Source organism: Perca flavescens, chromosome 9, assembly GCF_004354835.1.
Source record: "Perca flavescens isolate YP-PL-M2 chromosome 9, PFLA_1.0, whole genome shotgun sequence".
NCBI classification, from domain to species: Eukaryota; Metazoa; Chordata; class Actinopteri; order Perciformes; family Percidae; genus Perca; species Perca flavescens.
The window spans coordinates 4,101,392-4,116,341 of NC_041339.1; the positions used below are offsets into that span (position 1 = coordinate 4,101,392).

At 45.0% G+C, this 14,950-nt stretch overlaps 1 protein-coding gene across 3 annotated transcripts in view; it reads right to left on the reverse strand.

The window, feature by feature from the left end:
- The window catches only part of plpp3 (phospholipid phosphatase 3), a 33,620-nt gene that overhangs the window by 8,971 nt on the left and 9,699 nt on the right, over positions 1-14,950 (reverse strand). For 2 of the 3 annotated variants that reach the window (XM_028586870.1, XM_028586869.1), the window contains 4 exons: positions 6,913-7,070; positions 4,328-4,420; positions 2,688-2,875; positions 2,526-2,583 (listed from right to left, as the gene is read on the reverse strand). In XM_028586870.1, coding sequence (XP_028442671.1) covers positions 2,526-2,583; positions 2,688-2,875; positions 4,328-4,420; positions 6,913-7,070 — 497 coding nt within the window. Of the gene's footprint in view, positions 1-2,525; positions 2,584-2,687; positions 2,876-4,327; positions 4,421-6,912; positions 7,071-7,425; positions 7,581-14,950 lie in introns of all 3 variants that reach the window. The other variant, XM_028586871.1, reaches the window with a different exon arrangement.

The window sequence follows — 14,950 nt, forward strand, 5'->3', positions numbered from 1 at the left end:
GGCCGGCCTCAGCCAAGGTCTACCCAGCCCACACCTCCAGACTTGTGCCTTATAATCAGCTAGGCTAACAATACCCACAGACGGCCGCAGTGCCTCCCAGCAACCCCCGTCCACTACGAGCCCCTGTAGGTGTGGACGTAAAGTGCCTTCGCACTTCCTCTACGACACTCTTATCATTGTTCTTCTCCTCACGGAAGCAAAGGAAGCGATCCCTCCCATCCCTTCCAGTCTCATGCTCTCCTCCTCCCTGGCAGGGATGTTTAGACTTCAGGCTTCCTCCGCAGCGGTTCTCAGGTAGCGGGCCAGGACTACTGATAAGTACCGTTGTCTGACGTCCTAAAGCCTCTCAATTTTAAGCCAGCTTTGATGGAGGTTGAAGGTGAAAGAGTGAACGCTTAGCCAAAAGAAAGAGTTACAGTGACCCGACAATCAACTTGGCCCTATCCGACTGGAGGACAGCGAGTAAACCCAAATAACCCGTCCAACCCTGATTCAGCAGAAGCGTGCACGCACTGAGATATGATAAGCGATTCAGAGGGTTTATGACCTTCTAAAATCTCAAAATGTATTTTGTCTCCTCTAAAAATCCAACTCGGGACTTAAATAGATTCAGGCTCTCTGACCCGAGCTGTCCTCCCACGAATTGGTTGTGCGTCTCAAATAAGTTAGATGTCAGGGAAAACAACAATAAAACACAAACGGCAAACGGAGTCCCAGCAGATTCCCATGACGGATGGAGACAAGAGCGACACAAAGTCTGGTGGTTTCTAAAGGAATCCAGCTCATTCCAGTGAGATCTTCTCCCTCTGTCTCAGTCTTCAATAAAAAAGGAAACGCACACAACAAAGTGAGAAAGAATGAGGGCCCGTTTTACACTCCAGCCCCCTTCCCATGCTTTCCTTGGGTTCACACCGCGCTGCGAGACAAAAGCGTAGCTGTGGTTAAGACCACTTATATCGCAAATAAACATTTGGAGTTTTATTTAGCCAACAACAGTGACAGAAGGATCTGCAGGCAGGAATAACCCGCAGAAATAACCCCAGCCCTCTGCTACTGGATGTGCGCACCTTAGACAAAACAAAAGATAGCTCACTAGGACGCATGAATGCACACACACACACACACACACGCTTGTTTTCTGTGGCTGCGGTGTGGCTGCGCCGCGTGCCAGTTATCTGGGTGCCATCACCGAAAGGCTTCGACGCTGAGAAGTCTCGGGTCAAAAACCACATCAGTCACAGACGCAGCACTCCGACGCGCTTGGCAGGAAATGAAGTCCTTCAAAATCAAAGTGTGACAATTAGCAGATGACTGGGGGTGGGGGTGGGGGTGGGGTGGGGGAGGGAGAGCGAGGTGACAGCCACACTCCAGAAATGACACTTTCACCCTAGTGAGCAACAAGGGAGACAAAAAAAACGAGGGCCGAGGTTGAGCGGAAAGACACATTTTCTCTTATCTATTATAATAATTGACATTATAAATGTCAATGTGAACAAAACTGACATTATCCGTCCTCATGTTCTATGGATTTTTTTTGGGACATTGTGGAGGACACATGAGAAACACAAGAAGACTTATTTGAGGTGACTACAAGAGAGAGGGAAATTCTACGAGTGATGGCAACAACAAACGAAATGCCACGGATTCCTTTTTCCAGAAGGAATGCCTCCATCGTGGGCTTTGTTTCAGGCCGGTTTAGTATTCCAAAACATGAACTACAAACTGTCACATCCTCTCTCATTCAGCGCCAGCCTCCTCTGGCTGCGGTCCTGAGCTTGCCGCAGCTGGAACACTGGTCTCTGACTAGTGTGTCACTCTGTGGTCTGGATGCCTCACATGTCCGTTCCCTCGCTGCTTTTTATTCATCTCTTTTCCTTGGTCTGAGCAGAGTGCGGCTGTAGGTTCACCCAGAGGCTGGGAAATACCCACAGCAAGCTCTCGCTGCATGACAATGTACTACAACACATCAGAACATCAACCCCCCCGTGAGAACTTGGACCACCTTGTAACCAAGCTTAGGGCCCAACAAGACCCAAAATATTGACTCCTTTTTTTTCCCCTCAGAGGAAGAAGAAGGGAAGGAGATGATTGCAGAGATATGAGCTGGCAATTGTCACACATTGTGTGTGTTATTAGCCTGTTTGAAGCATGAAATGCCTCTAGGGTGCTAAGCCCTACCCGACACCCACAACAGGTGGAGTGATAGGAAGGGAGGGAGAGATTGAAATGGGAGAGGACAGGAAGTGCACACACAGCTGCTCTGAAGAAAACAGGTGGAGTGCATCCATCCATCTCTTGGAGGAGTAAAAAAGGAGAATAAAACTCCTCATAAACTGAGTGAGGAGGAGGAGCAGTGGATAAGAACGATGTTTTTTCTGCAGTCGGTAAATCCCCAAATCGAGGTCCTGCCTTTTTTTTCCTCCCATGACTCCCTGTACAATCTGTAAACCATTGTTTCTGTGGCTCCCAGCATGTGTGTGCTTGCATGAATGTGAGTGTGTGATGAGTGTTGAATAGTCACTTACAGCCAAGTAGAGCATGGTAAACATTGAAAAAGAGGCATGTCCTGAGAAGAAGGATTTCCTGTGGAAGATAAAATGTATCTTCAGTCAGTTTTTTTTTTTATTTAAGGAGTATTTTTAATACATCATACTGTACATTAGTTTGATATCGGTGTTTACACAAACCTGGCCTCCTGTACATCGCTCTCTGCGCCACTGCAGGTATAGTTGGTGATGTATCCCAGTGAACAGTTGATGGTGGAGAAATCGGGTTTACACACATCTAAGAAGTGGGGCCTCATACGGCCCACCGACACCTTGGCAATGTCTGTAAATGACTGGCTGACGGCACATCCGAAGAGAAACACACCCATCTGCAAGATCACACAATAATGATTAGACATATTACCAATGTAGCAGTCTATACTCATTGATCATTGGCTAAGCACCTTATTCTTATTCAGGCTTTCCGTTCTCACACGGCCCGTATGCAGTTTATAATGGTAACATGGCAGATTTATAACTCAAAATTTGTAGTCATTTCTGAAACAATTGGTCCTTGATTTAAGACAGTGGTGGACAAAAAGCAGGCTTCCCATTTCTTGTCTGCGACTATCGTTTTTTTTGGCTTAACAGATTTGGTGCTATGCCATTTCTCCGACGCTCCATTGTCCCGACCTCTCAATAACCCGAAAAATTCCCTTTGGTCCTACAGCCCACTAGTCCAACCACTATGGCCACGCCAAGACCCGCCCTTCAATAACAATTATTGGACAGGCGTCCATGCTTATGCAAGGTAACGTAACCCCAGTCTTTTCCCCTGACCAATCTGCTATCCTAACCTTAACCACTCGAGGTCAAATGCCTAACCCCAACCAACCAATCGAGCTGCTTCGTAGAGCGGGTCTTGGCGTGGCCATAGTGGGATTTGTAATTTCGCCACCAGCGGGACGTCGGACTAGTGGGCTGTAGGACCAAAGGGAATTTTTCGGGTTTTTGAGAGGTCGGAACAATGGCGCGTCGGAGAAATGGGCAGTCCCCACAGATTTTACCAGCTGTAACTAGCTAGCAAATTAAGCTAATGTTAACATCATGAATTGGTTAAAAACGCTGTGTGCGAATGATTTTTTTTCACGTTTCCAGATTACTCATTTTAGGGTAAGTAAGATAAGACTGTTATTTCTTTCAACATAAACCTGTTCAGCTGCTCATCTTACATAGCTGGACAAGCAAGACAAAAGGTGAGATTTATGCTTTATTGTTCATATTTTCAACCTGTACGTGTCACTGTTAAAATTAAGAGTGAAAGGGCTTTTGGGATGAGGACTGACTGAAGTGTTTGGTGAATGTAACGCCGTCTCCGACATCCAATAGAGCAGGAAAAAGCTGCCAACGTTAGCCTTCGCTCTGATGTAGTAGCATCCAGGACGGGCACCCACACAGTGAGGCAATATGACCCAGTGGGTGTGCTACGACTGGAGGTAGTAGGCTTGTTAGCCTAACATGATAACAATTGAAGCCTACATGATCGGACAAACGCACTGTTTAATCCATTGCTTATACTATGGCTCTTGTATTTTTTGGTTTTGGCGAAGGAAAAAAAAAAGAAATCCCTATCCAAACTCTTTATATATCTCTTACGACAGCCCAGTTCAACGATCGATTCAACATGTGGAATAATAGAAAGTCTTACAGGTCGGCCATGCCATGCCTAGTTACAAAGCTACGATTTTTACGATCACTGTTCAGGTTAGGGATTTGGCGAACTGTCAGTTATGTATGCCATAATCTCAACACGTATTAAAGCACACTTATGGAGAGCTGACCTGCTTGTAGAGGGCTGCAACATAGGGATTCCCGACGAAAGACTTGGTTCCCTCATGTAGTTGGTGAATCCTGAAGCACTCTCCAATCACAATCTAAAAGAAAGAATTGTTTTTTGAGATAAACAGGCGACACCAATCACAAATACAAGAAACATTCTAGCTATGTGATGCTGCTGAATCCTACAGTTTTACAGTGGGCTTAAATGCAGATAACTATGCAGTAAAAACAGATAACGTTTGAGTGTGTATCATGCAGGAAATCTAATTTAATTCCAGACTGAAGTCAGAGATGGAGTAGAAAGGATGTGTAAAGGACAGACAGGAGAGACAGAATGAGTGAGATCCACACAAAAAAAAGACAAACATAAAGAATGAGCATGGCCTGCCTTTCCCTCAGGCAGTTTTGTTGTAATGTGAGTTTCATTATTAATGAATCAATGATATGGTGGGGCCTTTTTATGTGGGATATGAAGGATAATGAGACAGTGAAGGCGAGGGAAAAAGGAAAATATGAAAACAAATTTCCCAGACTCAGTCAGACTGACCTGACTTTGATATAAGAAGGATTTTATATCAGGGCAATGGTCTGTTTCAAGGCTTAAGTAGAGTGAGAAACCCTGAATCCTGTGGTAATCCAGCCAGAAGGTTAGTAACTAAGGTAAGTAGTGTTGGGGCCCTTGGAAAGTCCTCATCTACACTGAGGGGGCTTACACCAAGCCAACCCTGGAGGCACGGATATGTCAATCATATCTCTACCACCTGGGGTATCTGATTGACAGACCGGCCGCTCTCCACCTCTAACCACATCTCCCTTTCCTTCCTCTTTCCACACAAGGATTCACTCTTCGGCCTACCTTCTCACCCAATCTCTCAGGAAAATATTTACCTGCCCATCTCTGAGCCGGCAGACACTGTGAATGCAAATAGCATTAAGACTTTAAAAAGGTGTGCGCGTCGGCAGCTTAAGTGTTTCCCAGGCGTCCTATCGAGTTAATAGAGAAACATAATGTTTGTGTATTTACTTGTATTGTTTTGTGTATTGTTAGGCCTGATAAACACACCTATCCTGCATATTGGGTGGTCAGCTGGCAGGCTCCCAGCCAGAAGAAACAAACATGGTGGCGTATTAGTGCGTGTGTGTGCTATTGTCAATGAATTGTTTTGATCTAAGCTTAAGATTAGAGCCACAGGAGACGGATACAGGACAGAGTAGTTTATTTGGGTTGTCAGCATTTGCATTCAAACCTCACCTCCCCTTCTCTATCTCCCCGTCTCGGCTTATTGCTGTGTGTCTGGTTGCCTAAGTGCAGACAGGGCCTGTCATGGATACGGCAGGCCTTTCTGATCACAGCAGAGGGCCCAAAAGGTGCCCGATGGGTTTATTTGGATCGTCAGCGAGTATGCTTATTGAACTCTATCTTGCTACTGCTAACTCTGTTTCTCACAGTGGAAACGTGGCCTGTCAGACATAGATATGTCTGACCAGCAGGACTGTTGGGATTTCCCTTGCAACGAAGATAAACAAGAGGCCCAACTGGAATCTGCTACCAGTGCATGTATAGGTGTGCATGTGTGTGTGTGTGCGTGTGTGCCTGCATGAGTGAGCGTGTGTGCGTTAAAGGAATGGTGTCGGCATGGCAGTAGACGCCACTAATGAAACACAGCTGTGCGAGACACGCCAGCTTTGCCCACACGTGAAAACATGTGAGGGAACTAACTAACACAGTCTCCTGGTTCCAATGAGCAAGAGCTTGTACAGCGTGTGTGTGTGTGTGTGTGTGTGTGTGTGTGTGTCCACCAAGCTTGGCGAGGAGACGACTGCAAAGCGACGTCTCAGTCTGGGAACTTATGAGGGGGCTGTGCCACAAAGAGTCTGGGGGCTGTAAAGATCATCTAGCCTGACCACGTGGCACTAATAATTGACATACACATACCGCACAACACGTCATTATGACATGTTTCCACTTAACAACCCCCCCCTCCTCCAATCTGATGGCACTACACTGGAGCCAATCCCTCTCCAGAGCAGGAGTCAAGTCATGGGAATGAGGACTTCATGCTGTTGCTAACTGGTGGGACGCCTCAGGCTATCAGCGAGGCATGGGAGAGAGCATTGACACGTTCACCGAAGTAATGTGCAGGGCACAGAGGGCACGGAGTCAGGGTGCACGGATACGAGTGGGGGGGTGTGAGAATGGACCAGGAAATTGTAAAATCGCTTTGGGTCATTGGCATGCATGTGTCAGCACACACACAAATGTCGCTTTGTGGGGGGGGCTCTCGCCAGCACTGACTCACTTAGCGAAGTACTAAAATGGCTCGGATGACTCAAAGCTGATACGGAAGAATAAAGTGTGACGAAGAAAACATTATAGAATGAAAGGGTAGGACATATAGAGCACATTTATAGCAAAAGGCTGGAGTATTTTAGAAAACGCTGCATGATAAGAAATCACTCAAACTTTTTTTGATTTAGGGGCTATGTTAGTGAGAATAATCTATTGGACTAAAGTAACAGTTAAAAAGAAGTGATTTTAAACTGGAGTCAAAGTAGCAAACAAAGGGAGGTGTGAAGGTCGACTTACAGAGAAGATGGCAATAAGAATGCCAACACCACAAAGCACGGCATCGCTAATGGTGTCTCCCTCTTTTCGGGGGAAGCGGATGGACTCGTCCGAACAGTAAAACCCGCGCTGGTACGGCTTTATGGTGCTAGTCTCAATGATCAGGAAAGGCAGGCTAGCTACAAAAGACACAAGGAAAGAAGGGAGCAAAGAGAGAGAGGAAGAAAGCACCAGGTCAGTGACACATAAACAGAAGAGAACAGGGGGGAGCACAAGGAGCACGCTGGCACCGGGGGATCATGGGATATGGCAGAAGTGGGTGGGGCTTAAGAGTGTCATGTATGGTCCGCTTAGAACGATGGAGTGATGGATTTCCAAAATCAGATGCAAACTATGATTTAAGATTCTGACTTTAGACTGACTTTTTTGTCACTACTTCACAGCCACCATCATGAACCATCAGCCATCACCGTTTCTGCCTTCAGTGTTCCCCAAGGCCGAGGGCTCTTAGTGTGGGGGGGGGGGGGGACTTACAGACACCGCGGGCAGTGTCAACCCAACACAAGTGAGCACTGAGGAGGGGACGGTGCTCTTCTTGTAGGGGTATCTGAGGCTGGAATCACTGCAGTAGAGACCCCTCTGGTATGGACGAACAGAGGTACGGTGCAGAACCAGGCTGGGCAGCATAGCTACACACACACACACACACACACACACACACACACACACACACACATACATATACCCATGAATGGATGTTTGAACCCATGCACACACACACACACATACAGTACATAAAGCTGACTCGCAGACACCACTAATACAGGAAAGCACACTGCATCATACAGCTAACTCCACTTACCTGTAAGCTGAAGAAAAAAAGATCTCATTAAAACACACTTTAACAGTCCTTCACAGGTGAGTGTTTGAGCTCACGCGAACATTAAATCAGGAGGTTTACTCAGCAAACCCCCTCCTGCTGCTCCTGTTGACTGTGTGACACCAGGCTTTAGAGAATTTAGGTTTATTCCTCAGTATTAGGAGACCCCCCCCCCCTTCCTGACAGAGCAAATACGCACTGACATTCAAGGCTATGGTCCATTATTGGAGACAAAAGAAACCCACCAACATGGGGTACTGTGTCAATACATTGTGAAAACTTCAATGTTACGGATTGTAGGGAAAGAGAGTGCCATTCCGGGAAGAGTGTTGAAATTTGTGTGCAGCTACCGCGAGTTAGCTTAGCATAGAGGCTGACAACAGGGAAAAAAAAAAAAAAATGCTTGCCCGGTAACAAACTTCAGGTTTTGTATGTATAAAATAAATAAGATTAAACATGTTAATTACTATAAGCAGATCTTATTTCCTATGGACAGAGCCAGACTAGCTGTCCCCCCTGTTCTCAGTCTTTATGCTAAGCTAAGACAAGCTAAGCAGTAGTAGCGATATTTATCGTAAAAACATGAGTGTGGTATTAATCTTCTCGTCTAACTCTCCGAAAGAAAGAAAATAACAGTGTTTCCCAAAATGTGGAGCTGTTGTTTTAGTAACAGCCTGCATGAGGATCTGGAGGAGCTTCGTCCAAACTACCTGAATATCAAATGGACCAGTTGAAAGCTAGCGCTAGAAGTTGAATGCATTCATGCACACCCTCATTTTATTCTGATGAAGGGAAAATAAATGCATATCTCCAGATCACAGTGCTACAAATGCTAACTCTGGCTGGGACTTTCCTTTAGAGATTTTAATGTGTGAAGAAAAACATAACTAAGCCCACCCAACTCTGGAAAAAACTTTTGCATGAGAGCACGTACGACTGAAGCAGCTCATAAATAGGCACAAAGGCGTCCTGAAGACCCATACACAGACACACCAACATATACATTCAACATCAGACTGCACAGAAACTACTCCCACGTGCGGTTCATGCGGTGAGCTCACATCACAGCCATTTTTGACATTTGGGTCAAAGTCAGAAATCTACTCATGAATGTTCCTAATGCGGCTGAGAACCGTGGCCGTTGTCTCACCAGTGTTGGGAGAGGGAGATCGGGTTACTGGTCTGTCCTGAAAACACACAGCAGTCACCATGAAATTCTTAAAAGACCTCAAAACACACTTTCTTATGCAGTCTTGTAGACACACACTCAAGGCTCCTGAACGTCCACGCCGTGACATCTGCTCCCACTTGAAAGAATAAAGTGTTGTCTCAGGTGTCAAAGAGTCCATTCTCATTACTTTTTAATAGGACAATGTTGCATTTTTTCCATTTTATCCTTCCGTGTGCATTAATATATGTGGCGCTGGTGGTTTTTGGACCATAGGAAATTATCATTTTGAAAGCTGTCTCCAAAAAATTAAGCTAGTTGATAGATTAAACTTTTGCCATATCCGGTCGGCTTTTTTAAGAATGACTTCAGTGCCGTTCTTTGTTCTTTTCTCAAAGAAAAGAGTCACGGCCAAAGCCAATTCGAAAAAACGCTGTTCCCAGCAGCAGCAGCCATAAGCCCCGCCCACCGACTCTATACACGATGTGATTGGCTTGACTAGAGTTTGGTTTTTCCAGCTCGCAAGCCAACGGAGTGTCGCTAGACCCCCCCTGGCTGCAAATCACATTTGCTGCCAAAAGGGTGCGTCTAGATTTGTAGGCTAATGGACAACATTTTCTGTCCTTAAACTGAAGTGCTGAAAAAATACTCCGAAAAAAAATTGAAATGTGAACATCTAGATTACTATGACAACCGGGCATATTTTATCTGCTGATGACAATCAAGCGAAATTATCTAATTCAATTCAATTTTATTTATAGTATCAATTCATAACAAGAGTTATCTCAAGACACCTTACAGATAGAGTAGGTCTAGACCACACACTATAATTTACAAAGACCCAACAATTGCAGAAATTCCCCCAAGAGCAAGCATTTTAGTGTGACATTGGTGAGGAACAACTCCCTTTTAGGAAGAAACCTGGGACAGACCCAGGCTCTTGGTAGGCGGTGTCTGACGCTGCCAGTTGGGGGTGTGATGAACAGTGGCAATAACAGTCATAATAAAGATAATGGAACAGTGACTAGAAATAGTAGTCGTAGTAGTTCATGACATAGCAGGGCACTGCAGGCTGTTAACAGGGTGTAGCAGGGCACAGCAGAGCATAGCAGGACGTAGCAGGAAGCAGCAGGACACTGCGGGGAACAGCAGAGCATAGCAGGGAGTGCAGCAGGACCTCGGCGACAGCTCTAAAGCTCTAGAACAACTTCTAAATGGACCCTGAGGTGAGAAGGTTATGTCCAGTGCTGATTTAAAGTCCAAGAATGGATTTAGTATAGCAGTCTCAAGAATAGTGCTGGCACCACTTTCTTCTCAGCGACTGGACAAAACAAATCTACTGAAAGCCACTAACGTGGCATCAAGAGTAAAACGTTTCTATTGTTTTGTTGTTTGCTGTCTCTTCCTCTCCAGTGGTTGGCAGAGGGCAGCAGATGGGATGGTCATTGGGGCGGACACCTGCACAAACAGGGTGCAGCGCCAGGCCTGGACAGGCTGCTGGTGGGCCCACATAGGGCTGGGCCAGGCTTTGGTGGTGTCTGAGAACCACACTGTCCACACAAACAGGCAGGGTAAGCTTTTGGGTGAGCCTGTTCACACAGGGTTATAAACGGGCAACATGCATTTCTGTTTCTGTCTTTTAGCTTAATGCCCCTATGGACTTGTGGTGAAGTTTAAACACAGGGAGAACCCCCATGTGTCAAGTCCTTGTACAAAATGACTTCTGTTGGGTAAACACTCAGCTGAGAAAAAACACTTTTTCTGCATTGGTATCATGCTTTCGCTCACGCCAATCTCTAGCTTTCCATTTTCTCCTTCCCTCCGTTTCTCCATCCCTCCACTCTGGCCTACTTGTGGAGAGGGGATTCACATGCTAATGAGGAGAAGTGAAAGGAGGTCATGGGCTTAACAGACATAGGAAACACACACAAACACACACACACACGCAAACTGGCACTTAACGGCTAAACCAATCGGAGAACAACGTGAAAAACTCAGGCGCTAACCAGCTGAAAGACAGAAAAAGGAAAGTGAGAGCATGCGATTGAGTACTCAACACCATCTATTGAGAATTTATGAAAAGCCTCTCTGTCCACACACTGCCCAGCCTTGAGATGCCAAGCTGTTTTGTGCTGACCCCCCCATGCCATCTCCCTGAAAACAGCCTGGTATGTGGGCATACCACAATCAGTCCATCAACCTCTCTGCACAAGCTAAGTCTCGCTCCAGCTCCAACCCTACTGCCTCATCTGCAAACAGCGGTGTAAGGAAATATGACCTCTTTAACGGCAACGGGATAAAGAGCTTCACAGGGCCCACTGACCCAGAGAGAGAGGATGAGAGAGGAGAGGGGAGTGTCAGAGGAGGGAGAGATAAAGACATAAAGGGAAGAAAAAGAAAGAGGTGGGCTGGGCTGTTGGCAAAGGCCTGTGGTGCATCAGTGAATTAAAAAACAACTATTTTACAATCTCTGTCATGAGGTCAGTAACTCATACCCTCATTGAAGAAGGAGGAACACCTGTTCTGCTTGCAAACAGCCCTACTTTATACTTCCACTAGCGACACAGAGGAACCTAAATGTAAATGCATTTTTGTATTATGTCAAACTATTTCCCACCTTTGTTTGGATGTGTTTGCCTTGCTGGAGAGGTTGAGGTGTGTTCTGAAATCTTAGAGCCAATTAGACTTATGAGCTATCAAGCCACTGAGCTGCTTTTAAACGGCTCAAATAGGCGTCTGAGAATAATTGGAGCCTAAAAAAAAACCTTAATGGAGAGAAGGGGAAAGAGAGAGTTAGGAAAAGAAAGTATGGAGAATGCAGCAACAGAAAAACACACATCCTAAGTGGGTGGCTTGGCGAGTTTTGGGGAACAGTTCTATTTGTCTTATCAGATCCTGTCATGCATTTCTCTCTTTGAGTCTATGAGGAGAACCGCTGCAGAGTCAGACCACTAAAGACTACTTACCACAGGTCAGACAGAGAGAGAGAGAGAGAGAGAGAGAGAGAGAGAGAGAGAGAGAGAGAGAGAGAGAGAGAGAGAGATTTCTTTGGCTGGGTAAATCAGTCTTTATATGCAGAGGTCATGGCGAGGCCTTTGTGTGTGTGTGCGTTTGTGTATGTGTATGTACATACTTTTAATCCGTAAATCCGCTCACATGTTCATGCTCTAGTGCATGCTAGAAATTACGGCACAAAAGTATGTTTGCTTGGTTTGCGTGCATATGTTTATATGTTTAACGTTCTATATGTAGCTCGCTGTGCATGTGTGCGCGGGTATATGCTTGCACACATTTGTTTGTGTGAGCGAGATTATCCAGCCGGCGCCCGTTTTAATTGGCTTTGGAGTTAAATTTGGTAGCGCAAGTTAACTCTTAGATTAGCAGGACTAGCACAATCTGGTTTTTACATTTCCCACAGACATAAAGGAAAGAATTGTTTCTTTTTCGGCTTACTGCAGAGTGAGAAATAGTTAGGATTTGCATTTTCACGCATTTCGACAGTGCTCATTAATATCAAGTCCAAAGTCCCTGTGTCCTGCAGGGTTAGGATCAGCGGTCTATTATTTTCTCTCATCTTATCAACGACTGTACTTGCCAAAACAGGAAACAATAGCTATGCTTAAGGCAGCTAACGCTCTGCGGCGCTCACAAGGTTAATTCCCCTTGACATGGCACTAATTTCCCTGTAAAGCAACGCTTGCGGATGTGCAGAGACTGTGGGGGCAAGCTTCCCCGTTCTCCCATGACGCTCTCCCTTTTCTGGGTCTCTATTGACATTCTAAAAGCATTCATGGCTTTCAGGAGCAAAATCGGAATGATATCGTGATTATGGTGAGCGAGCTGGAGTGTCAGCAGTCAGTGTGAGAGGTGAATGGGAGGCGGAGCGGGGCAGAGGAAGACGTATTGTGGCCGGCTCTAATGGAGGATTTCCTCCTCCTGTCTCTCAAGCACCCCAATTCAGAGGAAGGTTAGAGAGTGCAGAGGCTGGGGGGGGGGGGACTCGACTCCATTGACTGGCCGGTCAATCAATCAGACTTTGTCTTCTCTTCTTCTATGAATTTTCTCACTGCCCTTCAACAATTCAGATGGCCGAGCAAGGCTGTTTATCAAACTTCAGCGCTATTTGGTACCTACCAAAAATGGTTTGAATGTTCTCCAAAACCGGCATACAATATCTGGTTCAATCCATCACAGATCCTTTTTGTTTATTTTTTTATATCATATAGTTCCTGATCTAAGCAATCAGGAACCATTTAACCAATTGCGTTTAGACATTTGGAAACGTTGGCTTCTTTTGTTCAAAGAAAAAAAAAATGAACTTGTGTGTTTTAAGTTTGTGAATAGTGCTGAAAACAATTAGTCGCTCAACAGAATATATTGCGAACTGCTTTAATCATGGAATAATCTTTTCAGTTATTGATTTTGAAAAGAAATTCCTGTTTCCAGATTCTCAGATGTGAGAACTTGCTTCTTCTATTTTATAATGTTGTATATTGAATATCTTTGGGTTTGGGAATTAAAACAAAATATTTTAAGACACCATATACTGAGCTCTCAAAGATTGTGGGGGCCATTTTTCACTCTTTTTGACAGCCATATTTCTGATGAACTACCCAAACACAAAAATATGTAAAAAATGTATTCCTATCTTTTAATCCCTTTACATCATAATTCATCTCAAGGAACAGACCTCGCCACAAACCATGAAACAACCTGATCTGTGTGTATTTTATTTTGACAGAAGAACCTGGCTATGTGCAAATCCATTACCTTCACTTTTCTATTTTAGGTCAATCCCAGTCTCTTCAGGAAACGTTTGACATCAGTTCAGGCTCCACACACACCCTGCAACACTACCTATTCACTAAAAGGACACTCTAAAGTGGCCTACATGGCTAAAAAAAAAGTGTGCTGTATTATGTTGTGGTAATTTGATGTGTGTGACTGTGTGTGTATAGAGACAAACAGACAGAGAGAGTGTCATTGTTCAATGACTTGCATTAGCAGAGCCCTCTAGTCCATTAATTTGAATAACTGCCCTCTTCCAGCAACGAGTCACAGTGTAATTGCAGTGTTTGTGTGACAAAGATTCACAATGTGTGTGCAAACAGTGAGAGTGTGTGTGTGGGTGTGTGTGTGTGTGTGTGTGTGTGTGTGTGTGTGTGTGTGTGTGTGTGTGTGTGTGTGTGTGTGTGCGTGCACTGTTTGACTGGATCTGATAGGAACAAGGGATCAGAGAGAATGAGTGGCTCCGTGCCAGGTGCACTTGTTGGTGGACACTGTTCTGCCAAAACGAGGACAGGTGAGCACGGAGCTGGCTCCGTGGCAACAGCAAGGGTTTAAAAACATTGGGAAGGTTTCTATGGAGATATTCTACATACAATCTTAAAAAGGTCCAGTGTATAATGAGTTTAGTTCATTATCAAAATCTGTGTTGCCCGTTCACAAACATGTCCTTTTTCATGAATATTTACCACCACTATCAATTCCAAGTATTCCTTTTGGCTTGAAATTTTACATTTGCATTCGCATGAACTGGGGTAGACGCTCTATATTCATGCTCCATCTTGGAATACGTTAGCCGGTAAGGGACATACAGGACATACTGCTCCGCCTTTCATATTTTCGCTGTCACATGATAAACTCACAGGTGCTGCTAACGCTGCTAACGGGTATCGTAGCTTCCCGACCCCGGCAGGTTTGATGAAGGAAACATGGAGGACCACACGTATTCAAAATCCAAATTTCAGGAACAGGAGTCTTCTTCTTCGCCCAGAAAAATAAAAAGGATGTTGAAAAGCGCAAGAGACCGGCTTTTTGAAGCGTGAAGGCTACCGTAGCTGTAATACGTACTTTGAAGTGCGTGGCGCAAGAGAGTTGATTGCGATATATGATCTCAACGCTAGATGGGAGAAATTCCTACACATTGGACCTTTAATGATTAACATTAAAATTAGCTTGTACTTTCATTCCCAACCTCAGTCTTAATATACATCTTAACATTTAGAGGA